We start from the raw sequence: 14,289 nt of genomic DNA, 5'->3' as shown, positions 1-14,289 counted from the left end.
ACGGCTTATTAAGACCATGAGTGAAGTCCCGCCACTCTTTTTAGGGGGTCTTCAGCTACAAGGACCACATGTCCTGTCTTTTTTTTTTCTTTACAGGAACCTTCTCCCTAACAAGCTTATGGGGTTCTGAACACCAACTTCAATAACAGAACCAGGTACTTCTTCCCAGACAAGTAGCTGGGTAACCCCTACAGGCATTTTAGGAATAATTAGCTGTGGCTACCCTTCTTGTCTGCAGCAGACATTGGCAAAGCCTCAGAGAATGTGTAAACAGCATGCCCCTTGTTGGCTTTGATGGAGTAGCAAGAGAGGGAGCAGGCGTTGGAATCAAACAGTCCTCAGGCTCTTCCTTGGACCCTATGGAGAAACAGCAGAGGCTGATGGCAAAAGTCTAAGTGCAGGAATAAAGAATGACACAAACCAAGGACCAGTTAAAACTGTAATTACTAAAGGTATTGGTAAACATCTGACCCTAACAATACATTAAGAAACAGTTGATGTAAAAAAGTTCAAAAATAAATATTTTAAAATGCATAAACATATGAAAAAAATTCATAATCTTGCCCTTCTCAACTTGAGCACACTTGCACATTATCATTAAGTCCACGGGGTTTTGCAGCATTTAACTTTAATTGCCACAACAATTCTTTATATTCTAGGCATGTCTCCCAATCACCCCCTCTAGGGTTCTGTACTACCTGTTCTAGAACCATAAATTTCAACTGCATGTTGGGGCATTGTAAAGAGTGCTTGTAAAAAGCATTTGTGTCCTTCTTTCTAGAAACATCATACAAATGTTCATATATTCTTCGCCTTAGGGGCCTCTCAGTTTTCCCAATGTAAAAACTGAGACACTGTGTACATATTCCAAGGTATACCAAGGTATACCACACCTTTCGCCCCACAATTGTGGTAACTAACTGCTTTGAATTTAAAATATATTGAAGCAATGTACAGGCTACTTTCATTGATAATAAATTAACATCGTTTACAAGCCCCGCATTTATGTGTGCCCAGCTTAGAAATAGGATGTATAAGATTATTACAATGTTTCCTTTCAAATAGACCCTTCAAGTTGATGTCCCTCCTATTCACAAAACTAGGTTTTTTGGATATTAATTTATTAATGTCGTCGTGAAGGGACAAAACTGGCCAATACCTTAACACTGTTTGCTCAACCTGCAAAGAGTCTTTAGTAAATGAGTGAATCAAATTGTTCACCTTTCTCTACCCCTTTCACTGTCTGTGAACCTATGCCTAATAAAGAGAAATATTTGGCTTCTCTATTGGCAATCACTTCTTGGGCTAGAGTGTTGACCAAACGGATTGGGTAGCCTCTTTCCAAAAACAGTTTTTTCAAGAACTCTACTTCCTCAAGAAAAAGTTCATCCATACTGGACATCCTCGATGCCCGGATGAACTGCCCCTTAAGTATTCCTTTCTTCTGATGGAAAGGGTGACCACTATCGAAGTGAAGGTAAGAATTAGAAAAGGTACCTTTTCTGTAAATCTTCGATTGAAAAGTAGAATTATTGTGGTCTTTAAAAAGGGAAACATCAAGATAATTGAGGAGGTCTTCACTAACATTGTGTGTAAAAGTTAAAAAATGTGTGGAAGAATTGATGTGAGCCATAAATTCTAAAAAGTTATTCAAACTTCCATCCCATAGTAAACATATATCATCCAAATAACGCTTGTGGTGAATGATATGCTTGGCCCAGGAGGTTGCAAAAATAAATTTATTCTCCCAGTAGTGTTTTGAACTTTTTTACATGCACTGTTTCTTAATGTATTGTTAGGGTCAGATGTTTACCAATACCTTTGGTAATTACAATTTTAACAGTTTTATTTTCTTATTTACACATGTACCTCAAATTACTTTATATATGCATTGTCCCTAATAATTTGTATTTTTTTTATTTATTATTGTGAACGTTGGTAGTTGTCCTATAAGATCTTATATTTCATACAAGCATTTTAAGCGATGAAGCTTTAAAATCCATTTAATTGAGTTTGTATTTTAATTAATTAGGCTGTCATGTGACTAGTCAATGTGTATTTAATCTGACTTGTTTTAACATCTAACATCTTGATAAAGCCTGGTATTAACCAGGCGAAAGCGCTTGACAGATTCTTGTGGGTATTCGTTTTTTTGGGACGCTTTATTAAAGGCAGATTAACAATATTTTCTGCTTGGCTTGGTCGTGTTCATCTGTGGACTCCTTTTGGTTTTTAAAAGTCTAAGTGCACCTTTTTCGATGACTTTTTTGAAAGTGGTTGAACATCCATGTGGACGGATTCATAAGTCATAGTTCACTGAACTAAACTTAAGATGCTGGTTTTCAAAATACACAGATACGACAGATGGCTGTATAGGGCCTTGAGTACAACGGCCTGGCAAATATTGCACTGCATGTGCTCATGGTCTGCACCTAAGCAGAAAAGGCAAATCTCATCACTGTCCTTATGAGCTACCTGTCCTCCCACACTCATTTCCCCTTTTTGGATGACACATAAAACAAATATCCAAACAGAGAAAAAGGAAGAGTCTCCAACAGTGTGCTTATCTGGAGTCTATTTTCCATGATCAAAAGACAGAATCCTTAAAGATTGAATCTCAGAACACTGAACCAGCTTCTACTGTGGACGTTTGTATTTTTTGGGGTCAGGTGATTGCCCTTTTACCAAGTGGAGTCGTCATAAATTTACCACATATAATAAGCAGGGGGTTGTAGAGGTGACTTGCCTCCTGCAAAAACACTCTTTCATGATGCCCGCTTCCAGAGTAAAAGTTGGTTCAGTGTTCTGAAATTCAGCCTTCTCTAATTTGATCATATGGTCTTTCGATCATATATTGATCCCTTATCTGCCATATGCTTGGCAGCAGATACACAGTAAAAAATTTACAGACCAAATTCAAAACCAGGCAATGAAGTTCTGGCACTTGTACATCACTTATGTACCTTATGCTCTGATGTAGGCAGGGTTGTCAGATTCGTAAATGGTCAGGTAGGGTCAAAAAAGGTCTTTCATGTGGAACTGCCTGCTGCATTACACAGAAGTGGCTCCTTTGATTGGCTTGTATGCCAGTATACTAGCCAATCAAAATTCAAACATCAGAGCCTGTTCTGTTCAATGCGGAACAGCCCGCTGTTTTGTATTGAACAGAAGTGACTCCGCTTTGTGATTTTTGATTGGCTCGTATGCTGGCATAGGAGCCAATCAAAAATCACAAATCGGAGCTTGTTTCACCAGGATTTTAAAAGGCAGTGCAGGACTCTGAGATTGGGCTGCTGATCTCAGGACAGTCCCACTGAAATAGGGACATCTGGCAACCCTGGATATAGAACATACATCTGATGTCTGGCTCTATGAAGGGCCAAAGGATTTGGTATACTGGCTGGACATGTGTCTATCCTTTGCAGGATACTCCTACTGTAAGGAATACTGCAACAATGATTAAGGAAAGACCCCTAATCGGTTTTCAATAACAAGCAGTGAGAAAGTGGTAAAAACACTTGTCTTAAAAGTAGCCAGGAAAGGAAATGGTATGACAAATGACAGGAATCGAAATATATTAGTACCGAGATTAGAAGTGATCATGGGAATAAAGGAGATAGAATCCAATAAAATTCCAAGAGGACACTGACAAATCCCTAACTTCATTCACAAAATAAATAGCAGCATGGGATAGCCAGAAAACACACACGTACTAATGCACAGCAAAGAGGTCCTTCCTCAGCCATAACTGTGGACAAGGGAAGAGTTATTGGTATGGGAAAGCTTTAAGTGGTAAGCTGTTTAAGGCCCATTGGCCCAAAATCCTGAAGTTACACAAGACAGACCAGTCGTTACACAAATAGCTAACAGTAAAAAGTTCTGTTGATGTGGCTTTTATCAGTTCACTGAAAGTGAAGGTAAAGCAACGGCTGTACGACTACCTTTGGCAGGATATTCCTTTTATAAGGAATACTACAAAAGTGATGAGGAAAATAATCAATAATACCTCAGTCATTTGCAAACATGGCCCTAGCCTCTTCAAACACTTACATAACAGTACTGACACACAAAACCCATCTTACAGTGTTCACACACTGCAGTTCAAAACATGATTTAACTACGATAGCAGGAGATAATTTGTATACAATAATAAAGCACTGTACAGTTACTGAGTAGTAACGTATAGAAACATACACCCGTTTTGAGACTTACCAACTTTGTAGTGCACACAGCCCTCCATATCTCCAACTGTAGTCCATCCTTGCTTTTTCTCAACCTCAGGGTCATTATGAAGGATTTTGTTCCTAAGCCATGACAAGTAGTACACCCTTAACTTGTTCCTTTTGCCTGCAATGAAAGATACAAATTACATCCAGGTTTGAGATTTCTTTAGTTCATTATTTTTAAATAACCTGTGAGTTTAGGAGTACAAACAGGCACTATACACAAGAATGTGAGGTGGAAAAGGAAGTACTACGTGCACAAGTGGTTGCATTCATTCTACAAAGACAGAGCCAGCGGCCTGGTCCAGCACAACAGTCAAGTGAAATCAACACCAAGGATAGTTGCAACAGCAGGGAAGTGTTACCTGTTCACAAGTAACACTACTGCAACACACACACACACAACACACACACAACACCTCTCTTGGTATCCTGTCACTGTGTAAAAGCAGGCGTGTAAAAAAAAAAAAAAAAAAACAGGAGACAATCACTACCTAGATGCTGTTGGAAAAAATCAATACTGCTGTGTCAGTGCTCTCTGCAAGGAAAAAATAGAGCTACAATAGGTGTTAGATTGGTTTGCCTTTTCATCAACTCCACAGTCAGCTTTTGTTGTGGTAAAACCCCCTTCCCTTGTGAAACTGTAGCTTGCATAGGCAATAACTAATAAATGAATATGGTAATATAAAAGCCTCGCACAGACACACGCACCTCTAGCAGTTCTGAATGCAACTTAACAGCTTTCCTACTAATTAAAAGAAACTACACACTTGAAAAAAAGCCTCAGAATATTAGGGAAAATGGATGGCAAACTGCACATATGGTCCAAAAATCATTCTCTAAGTGGTACTGCTATAGTGAGTATTTTACACAATAGTACTCTCCTAAACTTAACAGAACTCCTGCAGCAAATAACTTGAGTGACAAAGTAGTTAAGAAAATCGCACACATCCTTAAGCTGTGAAACATCATTCCCAGTAAAACACATTCTAACACTATCCTACTTCTAAGTTCAGAAATCCAGTTTATAATACTTAGCAAAGTTTTGTTTGAAACTGAACTTGTGTCTCTCACAAATTTTGTAGCTACATGACTTTAAAAAACAGTTCACAGTGTGCTGAACATAGCCTCACCAAACCTGTTCTAGACTTACTCTTTTAAAGTAAATTTGCAGATTAGCTAGTAGCAACTTACAAAAATGTTAAGTGGATATTCAATTTCTGAATACTGAAAGCAGTAAGTACAGATGTGTAAACTCTCACCACAGCAGTAAATGTTCACAGCCAGTAGTTACTGCTGTATTCATGGCCCATGCAGATTATTCAGACAGCTATTCTCCATTCTGGTCTGAGTTCCATAGCTTTCAGACATCCAAAGAGAAGGGTTATCTCCCCTTCTCCAGAAAGCCAGTCACATGTACAAATGAAAGTGAAAACAGCTTATGCAATTTTCAGTTATTTGGTAGGAAGCTCATCAACAGGTGTGTCAAGGCTGGAGGTATGAAAGAACCCCTGTGGCACTCAACATAAATATGCAAGAATCTGAAGAGCACCCCTTGACTAAGTTGGTCATTGGAAACCTGTAGAAACTGGAGGCACCAAATAGGGATCAGTGAACAAAATTTAATTCTATCATACAAGGTAAGCATGAGGCAGAAGGAAGAACAATGCAGATAGAAAATGACAGGTAGAAATCCCCCTCCCCCTTCCAAAAAAATGGCAGAGAACACCTTTGGGTCCCTTTCTATCTCTAGCTCTAAACTGAACAAAAAAAGAGAAGGCACTTCTTGTGGTACATTGGAAAGGAACCGGATTAATTTACTTAACTGTACAGAGAAGCCCAGTGCCTGCAAATCACTTGAAAATATATACATTTTAACTAAGATACACATGTACATATTGTTTTGAATTTTTGAAAGAGGACTCCCTAATTTATGGATTTCCATGTTGACTATTTTAGCATCAACAATTTGGAAATTGCAAGGGTAAACTGAGAACTGTAAGTCCTGGATTCAAATGTCTGAATGGCACCTATGTACATGACTGGCTTCAGGGACAAGCCACAGAAAATCTAGAGTGCCATGGTTCCACATACCACAGGCAAGGAAGGAATCAATGTATTTACATGCATCTTCCCTGCAGGAAAGAAACTGCAATTAATGTCTTTTGGCTCTTTCCTGTTAGGGATTGCCACAGTGGATCACCGGTCTGCAGACTGACTGGCAGTGATGTTTTTACAATGTCTAGTTGACAGCCCGGCACCCAACCTTCACAGAAGGTACACACATACATGCACCTATCTGCATGTTTTTAAAACTCATTTGATCGCAGGAAGGACATGCAGACTCTGCACAGAAGACATTCCAGCAGAGAATCGAACTGGATAACCTCTTTGCTGTGAGGCTACAGCGCTAACTGCTGCACCAAGGAAATAAACTGTAATTAAGGTATGAAAAAAAATCCAAGCATACCATTTAGCCAAAGCAGAACTGAACATCTGTAAGATTTGTTTTTCACTAAAAAACTACCCATCTAAGAAAGTACTGCTATATACTGCTACTATGTTACAGAGCCAAAAGTACATCATTATGAATTTGGCCAACTGTCTCTCTCTCTCTCTCTCTCCTTAATTATAGAAAGGATACTCTCTGGTATAAAGAAATGGTCAGATAGCACAGTGTTAAAGGACTCTGACTTACACTGCAAAAAAAAGCATGCAATGTGAGTAAAGAATCCAGTGTGCAGCTAAACTTTATAAGTAAAGATCTTGACTGAAATCTAGAGGACTGACACTGTGAGAACAGAGTGGAAATGAAGCCTACAGTTAAAATAATAAAGGCAGCAATGTAGGCAACTGTACTGGTAACCAAGATGGCACATGGCAACAAATGAGCAGCAAAGAACCACAGCCAGTGTAATTGCTGTGGCTACAAAAGCAAGAAACAAAAATGCAAAACATCAGATTTGGAGGATGTGTGGAGGAGTTGCTCATTTTATAGGAGAGAATTTTGAATGTAACCAATAAAAATAAAAGCAGAATTTCTCTCCCACGTTCAGCTTCCTCTACGACACTGTTCAAGAGGAACCTGGACAAATGGATGGGTCAATGTAAATTCTTACCAGGGATAGAGTCCACAACTCTTGTGAACATGGGCAGTCATCACTAAATGCAATCATGAGTATAGCCCTTCTATGGTATTACATTGGGATGAAACTACTAGGATTACAATGACCTCTGGGTCGATAGCCTTGCAAACTCCTATGATCCTATCAGCCTCCTTCCCAGCCAACTGGCCTATTTGTTTCCTATCACCACACTGAAGGCTGACAAGATGGGAACATCACTCAGCCAGCCATCAGGGGTGGCTCTAGACTTTCATGTTTAAAGTCCTACTATCCGGTGAAGGTCAAGAGAGAGTACATGCAATGGGTTGAAATCTGAAGCTGTCCTATAACTTCTACAAGGGGTGATCCTGTCAAGTAGCCCAGACCTACCTACCCCAAATAAGCATAAGCAGTGGTTTCCCCAGGTTTCCACCACGGAAATCTCACCATCCAACATGCCCCTAAGTGCATGCAAACCTTCCCACACTAGGACAGTTGTGCTGGCCATGACCCTCCCCACACCAGGACAGATGTGCTGAGCATGACTCTGAATACCCCCCCCCCTCCACACACACACACACACACACACACACACACTTGGCACTTCTAGTACTAGGGCCTCTAACTGAACCCCAATTGTAACAGTCCCAGTCAGGGCTCCATCCTTTTACACCACAAGCCAAACTTACAGAAGCAGAATATTAATGTTGTGGAACTAAATGAATAGTGTTAACACAAAGATGCTTGTGAGTAGCTCAGAAATGCAGTTTGCAAACATTGTACAAGGCAAGTGTTGAAGTACAGGATGCAGAAAAGAGCACTTTGACAAAATGGCTAAAAGTAGAGCGAGCCATAAATGTCAGAGGATTTAAGCCTGCACTGAAAAACTACGGATAAAATCGCAAAGCTGTTGTGCTGTGCTGTGTTTCGATAACAGCCTGAAAAAGGTGCAATACCCAAGAAGCACACTATTATGGGGCAAAAATACCTCTAGAAATAGACTACTGGATGTTGCTTTTATAAAACTCAACACCAAACAAGATGAAATGAGCCCTTAAGATTATCTGATAAAACTCAACAGAAAATTGTAAAGAACTGAACTGCATTAACTGTTGTGGTTCTTATAACAGCTTTCCTTTTGAACTGGTACTGTTAGTCCCCAAGTGCGCTCTGCTAATACACAGGCAAACTGAAGGCTGGAAATCTGCTACACTACACTGGACTCTGAAATTAATTACATTTAGAATACTCTCAACACTGTATGCATGCATGCCTTGGGTATTATGATAAAGCGGTTTGTTTAAAAAAGATTAAGTTGTGTTTACAAGAATGAAGTGTATACACAGCTGTTTCAAGCTGCAGCATGAACATATTGGGGCAGGACGTTTGTACATTTACAAACAAGATTAAGAAAATTCAAGTTATGTAACAAGAAATGGAGGCAAACAAGCAGTTCAGTGAGTGTTCAAATAGACAGGTAGAAATATGACTCTGTCATTGTACATGTGGGTGTGAATGACTTGAGACATACCACCCTGGACTACATGAAAAAAGACATGGAGGAGCTCTCGGATTATGTAGCCCAGGCGGGTATGACCCTAGCTCTGAGCAGCCTCCTACCACCACCCAGAATTATACCACAGTACAAGCAGAAAATGACTGATTTCAACAACTGGCTAAGTTTCTGGTGTCATTCTAACGCGATCCAGTATCTGTCTGTCTGGGATGACATGATGACAGACCTCGATGCTTTGCCAGAGATGGCCTGCATCTGTCACCCCTGGCCTTCTGGATACTGGCCAAGGCTCTTGTCACACCTATAATGCCTTTTTTAGGTGGTGTTCCAAAGACCAAATTACCACCGTAACCGCTACAAACAAATGCACTCTGAGGGTCATGCTGCTCAACATTAGAAGTCTACATCTCAAAATGCACTCTCTCAAAGCACTCAAAATGGAGAACATGGACATCTGTGCTATAACAGAGACCTGGTTCAAGGCAGCAGAAAGCACCCCTGCACTACCAGGCTACAACTCATTCCCCACCTTTCAGGGCCAGAACTTGGACTGAAGCTCCAAAGGTGGTGGAGTTTCCATATTCATAAAGGATGCATCCGAGATATTAAAGGGGCAGCTAACACTGTGTAAAACAATTCAGGTCGTAGCCTGCTACAAGTCCCCAACCATGTCCCAAGACTCGCACTCCATGTTCCTAAGCACCTGGGAGAATATTATGTTCCAACCTAACACACATATTGGGCGACTTCAACTACCCCTCCATTAACTGGGAAAACTACAAGTGTACCTATACACTTGCCCAACATTTCCTGGAATTCATTAATTCCAATACCCTGGACCAGCTCGTTCTTACCCCCAGTAGAGGTAGCAACATCCTTGACCTAATCATTACTAACATGGGCGACCGTTGCTCTACACCAATAGTCAACTCCTCCCTGGTTACATCTGACCACAAACTAATCATCTTGGAAATCCACATCCACACCCCCCACAAAGGTAACCACCATGAAAAAAGTCTCCAAAGCTAACTCTGGGCTCCTAAAAACAGAGGTGGACAACTTCACAGCACCCATGCAAATGGAGAACAGTTGCATGACCGCCAAATCGTATATCAATGCACTGTACGAACACATACATAAATGCATGGATCTCGCCATACCCAATAAAACAAAGATGCTCTCCTCCAAAAAAAAGGAAGCCAATCTGGTAGTCCCCTGCCACAAACAAACTCTACAACAGGAGGAGGAAATTGATGCGGAATAAGGTGAAGATCAAAGACTGGAAAAACTCCCTTATCAGCCTCAACAAAAAGTAGAGATCCCTCATCAAATCCTCTAAAGCTAGATATGAAAATATAATTGCAGCAGATAGTAAAGACAACCACAAGGCCTTCTATAGTTATGTAAAGAATCTCCACGGCAATACTCAGATTTTCGCTGAACAGCGGTTTACCCACCCTACCATTGACTATGAATTTAACCCTAAGTTCTATGCCTCTTGTGATAGTAAGAATTTAGTCTATCTAGCCACATGCACGAAATGTGCAGGATTTTATGTAGGTATGACGACAAGGAGGTTGAAGGATAGAATGTATAACCATACATATGATATAAGGAAAAGGAATCCGCAAAATGCGTTGGCTAGACATATCAGTACATATACTGACCATACATTCAGGTTTAGGGTGCTACAAATAGTAACCCAGAGTGGAAGGGGTGGTAATAACATGAACCATTTAGAATCCATAGAACTTTCTTGGATCTTTAAGTTAAGAGCTCACATGGATCCAGGGCTCAACCAGTATATTAGTATTAAGCCTATAATTGAAGCGCGCACATAGTGATTACTCAGCTTCGTTATTTTCTAAGTGAATGTTGGATGTTAAAAGCTGTTAGCCTGTTATTTTATATATATATTCTTATATCTTCTGATAAAAGTATGCGACTTTACACTCATACACCCGTTGATAATATTTTAGCGTTTTAAATTTTATGCATGATATGTTAGTAGTGTTTTGATATGGTTAGATTATTTGATAAACTAGGAACAAATGTTTTTTAGCATATGATTAAGAGCTCATCTGCAGTGACTAAGCGTTTTATTACTGAACAAAATGCTTTAGTAACTATGTTTCAAAAGTTTATGTCCTGTATAGGAATAATGTTTTGTGATGTTTATAGATTGAGTGACATTTTATTTCACAGACATGCACATTTGTACTTTTATTTTATTTTAATAATATGTTATTTCTCATTTCAGAGATGTTTGTTTTGTTTAAAAGTAAAGTCAAGGTGGTAGATTCAAATAAAAAATCCCACCTATTTAATTAATTAATTAATTAATTAATTGATCAATCAATTTTTAATTAAGCTGCTGCTATTTAAATGCTTGCTGGAGGGAGTATATGTTAAATCTGAGGAAGCATGCCAGTGGAGCATGTGAAAGCGCTCATTTCTGTTCATTAAACCTGGATTTTATATACGTTGTGGTGGTCATGTCCAGTCTTTTCGCCTTCTATAGTTATGTAAAGAATCTCCATGGCAATACCCAGATATTCTCTGAGCTACTGCACAATGGTACCTCCTATACAGAGCCAACAGATATTGCCAATATGCTGTCCGACAGATTCAGTGCCAACTTTACCCCTCTCTCCCCCACCAGAGGACCAATCACAATACCAGTAGATTGCCAGGCACCCACGTATTACTGCTGCACAGGTTAAAACATCACTGTCCAAAGCCAAGAATACAGCTTCTATGGGACCTGACGATACCTTTGGCTGTGTTCTACATGAACTACAGAGTGAACTGGCACCTCACGTGTGCCCTGTTCAGTCACAGCCTCACCCCAGGCTTTGTCCCCACCAAGTGGCGCACTGCTACAGTCATCCCTCTCCACAAAGGATGAGTGACTACAGACCCTGGGAACTATCACCCCATTAGCCTGATGAGTCTGACATGCAAAGCTATTGAACGCATCATCATGGACCTAATAAACAAGGATATAGGGAATCTCCAAACTCTGGATCCCACACAGTTTAGTTTTGTGAAAGGTAGATCATGCCTGCTCAACCCGATCAACTTCTTTGAGTCGGTCACCAGAGCTGGGGATGAAGGCAAAGTGGTTCATACGGCCTACCTTGATCTGGCCAAGGCCTTTGATACCATTCCCCACTCAGAAATCATAGAAAAACTCACTAAGCTAGGCATCAACCCCTATATCACTAGGTGGGTTGCAAACTGGCTCACAGATAGAACCCACAGTGTGAAAGTAGCAGACTCCAAGTCAGACTGCCGACCAGTCATGAGTGGAGCCCCATAAGGTTCGGTCCTGGGTCCTCTCCTGTTTGGTATCTACTTCTCTGAAGTCCAAGCAAACACGGAGGGACTCTGGCTGACAAAGTTTGCAGACAATTACAAGTTGGGAGCTATTAACTCCCCAAGTGATGTTGACATCCTACAGAAAGGCCTCACCGAGATCGACTGGTGTCAGAACCATGGCCTTAAGCTCAATGCCAAAAAATGTGTCATTCCCTTTGGGAAAACACGGTTCTCATGAATTACCACATCGATGGTAGGTCTACTGAACACAGAAAGCATTATAAGAGATCTGGGAACATAGGCTGACAGCAACCTCTCTTTTGACCACCACATTGCCACTGTGGTCAGAAAGTCCTTTTATGTGGCGCATCTCATTACTAAGGGTTTTGCATCCAGAAAGAAAGAGGTCATTGTCTCTCTCTACTCTTCCCTCATTAGGCCAATCGAGTACAATGCCCCATTTGGCATGTACCTCACTAGACACTTGCAACAACTGGAGAGGCCACAAAAGTACCTCACAAAGAGGATCCTAGGCCTTAAACACTTGTCCTATATGGACTGACTCAAAAAATTCCCACTATTCTGTCTCATATCACCTACTTAGAGGCAATCTCTGCTTGGCTTACAAAGCCATGTCTGACGCAGCTCTGTTAGAAATGCTACATCTAAAGAAATCCCAATCCCTCTGCACCACAAGTTCCAGAGACCTCAACCTCACTATCATAATCAACAAAAAAGCTGGAGGGACAAGTTCATAACCCAGAGACTGCCCATGCGATGGAATAGACTTCCCACACATGTCAAGCAGAGCACCTCACTGGCCCTCTTCAAAAGAAATCTTGAGTGGATGGGAAATAGAAAATTCACCCCGGGGATCACTCCAGTTGCTCTACTTGACAGAGGCACTGTGAACTAAGGTTAGATGGCGCGATGCCAGGATAATCCTACGGGCTAGGCTTGTAAAGGTTCCAGGACCATCAGCCTAGTACATACCTATGACAACCAATACAGTTCACACAAAGCCTGCAGAGCTCATGTTTGAAATGCACATAAAACATTCAAGATGGCAGTTTGAGATTCACTAACAAATGCAATTCAGAAAATAATTTGTAAAAAAGAGGCCAAAGTTTCACAAATATACTTGAACATCCAGTAGGCTTGAATTTAGATCACCACATCTAGTTACTACCAGAACTCAATCAGTACAGTACAGTTGTGTACACTTACCATAAATGTAGATGTTAGAGTGTTATTCACTGTTGCAGTCATTACATTTGGGTAATCCTGCTGGCAGGTAGCCCTCAGTCAGCCTGAATTTCAAAGTCCTGGGTCTTGCGTCGGCTGCTGTCGCCCCTTCCCTGACGTCAGGTCGTCAGGGGTATAAAAGATGCATCCGACGCGATTTTCTTTAGTTTTTCTTGCCTCAGATGTCAGGTGCCCCCTAAAAGGGTAGCCAAAATGTATGTATATATATATATATATATATATATATATATATATATATATATATATACATATACACACACACACACACACACACACACACACACACACACACACACACACACACACACATGTACCAATATAAACTTTACCTTCATCTACAAGCAAATACACCACATAGGTTGTATAAATCAGAGAAGGAAAGATAGGTTCCATCAGAAGAAAGGGGGATGGCGGGTGGGTAACCTGGACTGCAAGAGAGAATACACACTAACATCTACATTTATGGTAAGTGTACATAACTGTACTATGTTCTTCGTGTTTCACTGTTGCAGTCATTATATTTGGGTAGAGTCCCAAAGCTATGGATGGGAGGCTGGAGCTAAACAGCATTAGAAGCGGCTATGAGGCCCTGCAGGACTGCAGTGGCAAAGCCTGCCCTGGATTTAGAGTAGAGTAGCAGATGATAGTGCTTTGTAAAGGTGTGTACTGAACTCCAAGTAACAACCTCTAAAATGTCCTTGGCTGGTACTCCCCTGAGAAAGGCTGCTGAAGTGGCTGCAGCTCTGGTTGAATGTGGCCTAATGCCCTTAGGCACTGGCTTGCCATGGTGTAAGTAGCAGAAATTAATGCAGTGGCCTATCCACTTTGAAATAGCCTGCTTTGAGAGAGCCTTTCCTTG

The 14,289-nt window shown here is 40.7% G+C and overlaps 1 protein-coding gene across 1 annotated transcript in view; it reads right to left on the bottom strand.

Moving 5' to 3' along the window:
• Positions 1-14,289, bottom strand: part of MINK1 (misshapen like kinase 1) — a 1,658,622-nt gene that overhangs the window by 98,635 nt on the left and 1,545,698 nt on the right. Inside the window, exon 30 of the mRNA XM_044077078.1 lies at positions 4,213-4,347. Within this exon, the coding sequence (XP_043933013.1) occupies positions 4,213-4,347 (135 nt within the window). The remainder of the gene's footprint in view (positions 1-4,212; positions 4,348-14,289) is intronic.

Source organism: Protopterus annectens, chromosome 7.part0 (assembly GCF_019279795.1).
Source record: "Protopterus annectens isolate FY-2018-M chromosome 7.part0, PAN1.0, whole genome shotgun sequence".
Classification (NCBI taxonomy): domain Eukaryota; kingdom Metazoa; phylum Chordata; order Ceratodontiformes; family Protopteridae; genus Protopterus; species Protopterus annectens.
Note: the sequence above shows the minus strand (reverse complement) of the source record. Positions and strands in the feature narration are given on the sequence as shown.